The 3,433-nt window shown below is 33.3% G+C and overlaps 1 protein-coding gene across 1 annotated transcript in view; it reads right to left on the bottom strand.

The window, feature by feature from the left end:
* The window catches only part of lrrc63 (leucine rich repeat containing 63), an 18,897-nt gene extending 16,060 nt beyond the window's left edge, over window positions 1–2,837 (bottom strand). Inside the window, exons 1-3 of the mRNA XM_084420435.1 lie at window positions 2,825–2,837; window positions 932–1,031; window positions 1–82 (exon numbers count right to left, since the gene is read on the bottom strand). The exon at window positions 1–82 is cut by the window's left edge and continues 88 nt beyond it. Of these exons, the coding sequence (XP_084276561.1) occupies window positions 1–82; window positions 932–1,022 (173 nt within the window). The 5' untranslated portion in view covers window positions 1,023–1,031; window positions 2,825–2,837. The remainder of the gene's footprint in view (window positions 83–931; window positions 1,032–2,824) is intronic.
* Between the last annotated feature and the right edge of the window lie 596 nt (window positions 2,838–3,433).

The following is a 3,433-nucleotide window of genomic DNA, read 5'->3' as shown; positions in this document are numbered from 1 at the left end:
CTGGGTAATGTGATCTGGCCAACACGAGCAGAATCCTCAAGATACGTCTGCGGACTGTAAACACACTCGCTCCGTTCATGGCCTAGAAACACAGAGATGACATCATCATATTCATATTGTTATAATAACAAAACAACTGGAATAATGTAGAGATCAAAACATGATACAAATTAAAACTCATATTTGAGCTTCTTATTAGTCTTATTTAGGCGTAAATGTAAGATTTATGTATTTAAATGGCATAAAATTTCCATCCATTTGAATTACATAGTTTTACATAACCAAACCTTTTTTTTTTAAATCATGGCATAGTTTATCAACAATTGAATCTAAATAATCAGATTTTCTATCTGTTCACAATTAAATTAATAAAATTTTAGTTAGTTAAAATATTTAGTTAGTTAAAATGTATGAGTGAATTCATTGATTATTAACATATAAACTTTGTTACAATGCAAAAAACACATTTAGTACTGTTACATAAATGTATGCATGACTTACAAATATGCATCACATTAAGTTTATCAGTTTATATTAAAACTGTGAAATCCAAATAAATTTTGAATTTAGACCTAAATACATTTCTGAGTGTATATTATAGCTCTGCTCACCCATCAGGTGCATTCTGGGATGCTTTTAAACACGACTCATTAATTAAAAATCTAGCTAAAATAATAAATAGCACAAACAATAATGCATAATACAAATAAATCAATAATTAAATGCACAGCATTAATAGTTCAACAAAAAGTTAAGTTTTACTTTTGTAAACAATGTCAATGTTGGACAACATTTTATTTTATCAATTTGAAAACATCATGGAATGGAACTGTTACTTTTGAATTTCTCTGAACATTCCAAAACCGTTCCCTGTTGGCGGGAAAAGGTCACATTATGCCGCGTGTAATATGATCAATGAATGAGGAGTCACCTGCAGTCCTGTGCGCAGGCGCAGAGCTGTAGTGTGCTGTCTTTATAGGGGGCAGGGGTCTTCTCAACAGCTTCATGTGTTCAGATGACATTGATTCTTTCTGATCAGTGTTAATGAGAACATCAGCGATAGAGATTTAAGCATGCAAGAGACACATTTCACCGCAAAAAAAAAAATCAACAGGAAGAAATATAGGTTGCATGTTCCTTATCAGGGCTATTAATACTTTTTTTTTTTTTTGCATCAGAATGGGTTAAATACAGTGCAACAAATACTAATGCATAATTTGATTTATTCACTATTAATATTGTTCTATAAGGATCAAACTGCAAATATGTCTCGCTAAATCAAAACCGAAGACACATCGTTTATTCATCGTTCAATGATTAATGCAGTTTCTAACGATCGAATCAAAGCGATATAAACCTGATCAACTTTCATTCTCTGTGTCGGTTTAATTTCCTCCGTAATTCACAGATTTCTGCCAACTTTAAACCTTGAAAACAGCCATAACCCGCGTCTGAAAACTCACCGGAGTTCAGCCGAGAATCTGAGTCTCTAGCAACCGCCCTAGCAACCGCCTGTCAATCTCACAGCGCGCGTAAAGATCAAAGACACTTGTGACATTTTCGCGTGTGACGCCATATGCTGTTTTCAAGCGCGTTATAGAATACATTTGGTTTTCATACTCGAGGAAAGCGCGTTTGTGTGTGAGTAAATATTCCCAGATATAAAAAATATCCTTGTAACCTTGTTGCTAACGTTCTTTTTTTTCCCAAATAATTTTTTTCAGGGAAACAGAACTTAGCAGACCTTAAGTTTGTATGTAACATCCATACATAAGTCAACCAGTTTAAAATGTAAATCAAATCATACCAGAGAGCTTTTAACCCATAAACAACAAGTTTTGCAAATATTTATCGGCCTGTAAAAATCTTTATTTGTTGTTAAAGGGATAGTTCTCCCAAAAATGAGAATTCTGTCATCATTTACTCACCCTCAAGTTGTTCCAATCTTGTAAGAATTGAATTTCTTTCTTCTGCTGAACACAAAAGAAGGTATTTTGAAGAATGTCAGTAACCAAACAATTGATGGACTCCATTTACTTCCATTGTATTTTTTTCTTCCATACTATGGAAGTCAATGGGGTCCATAAACCGTTTGGTTACCCCATAAGAAAGACAGAAATGCATACAGGTTTCAAACAACTTGAGGGTGAGAATTTTCATTTTTGGGTGAACTATCCTTTTAAAAAACATGCACAGGTCAGTGGAACAAAAACAAAGCCTTCAAAGTTGAACTTATTATAACTTGAGTGCCGCGTATTTATAATGCCATGCTGCAAAAGATGCTAGACATGAGTGAAACGGTTAAAGACGTCTGTCTAGCATGTGTTTACATTGAAAGACAATGGGAAAGTGGCGGCAGTGGCATAGAAAAACATGATCTGTGTGAACCGGCCCTTACAAACGTCTCTTGGTTATGCGAATGTCAAGGAAACAAGGAATGTCTAGGAGACACTTGCAGGAAATTTTTTTTTTTTTTTTTATCACTGTCATATCACTGTTACATTTTTCAAGTATTGATTTTAGATTGGGAGGAAATTCTGATTAATCATCTATCCACTAAATTGGACATCATGCATCACTAGCTATATTTCAGCCACAACTATAAAATATTTCATCTGCAGTAACGCTTTTTTTTTGGCTGTAAATAAATGTATTTGTATTATTAGAATGCAATTTGCAGTTACATTAAAAAAGTGATTACATTAATACTAGTAACGCATTACTTGTTACATCCTAAAGTAATCTGATTATGTAACACACGTTACCTGTAATGCGTTACTTTACTCGTTACATCCTAAAGTAATCTGATTATGTAACACGTTACCTGTAATGCATTACTTTACTCGTTACATCCTAAAGTAATCTTATTATGTAACACACGTTACCTGTAATGTGTTAATTTACTCGTTACATCCTAAAGTAATCTGATTATGTAACACGTTACCTGTAATGCATTACTTTACTCGTTACATCCTAAAGTAATCTGATTATGTAACACGTTACCTGTAATGCGTTACTTTACTTGTTACATCCTAAAGTAATCTGATTATGTAACACGTTACCTGTAATGCGTTACTTTACTCGTTACATCCTAAAGTAATCTGATTATGTAACACGTTACCTGTAATGCGTTAATTTACTTGTTACATCCTAAAGTAATCTGATTATGTAACACGTTACCTGTAATGCATTACTTTACTCGTTACATCCTAAAGTAATCTTATTATGTAACACGTTACCTGTAATGCGTTACTTTACTCGTTACATCCTAAAGTAATCTGATTATGTAACACGTTACCTGTAATGCGTTACTTTACTTGTTACATCCTAAAGTAATCTGATTATGTAACACGTTACCTGTAATGCGTTACTTTACTCGTTACATCCTAAAGTAATCTGATTATGTAACACGTTACCTGTAATGCGTTAATTT

Source organism: Rutilus rutilus (genome assembly GCF_951802725.1).
Source record: "Rutilus rutilus genome assembly, chromosome: 10".
Lineage (NCBI taxonomy): Eukaryota > Metazoa > Chordata > Actinopteri > Cypriniformes > Leuciscidae > Rutilus > Rutilus rutilus.
Note: the sequence above shows the minus strand (reverse complement) of the source record. Positions and strands in the feature narration are given on the sequence as shown.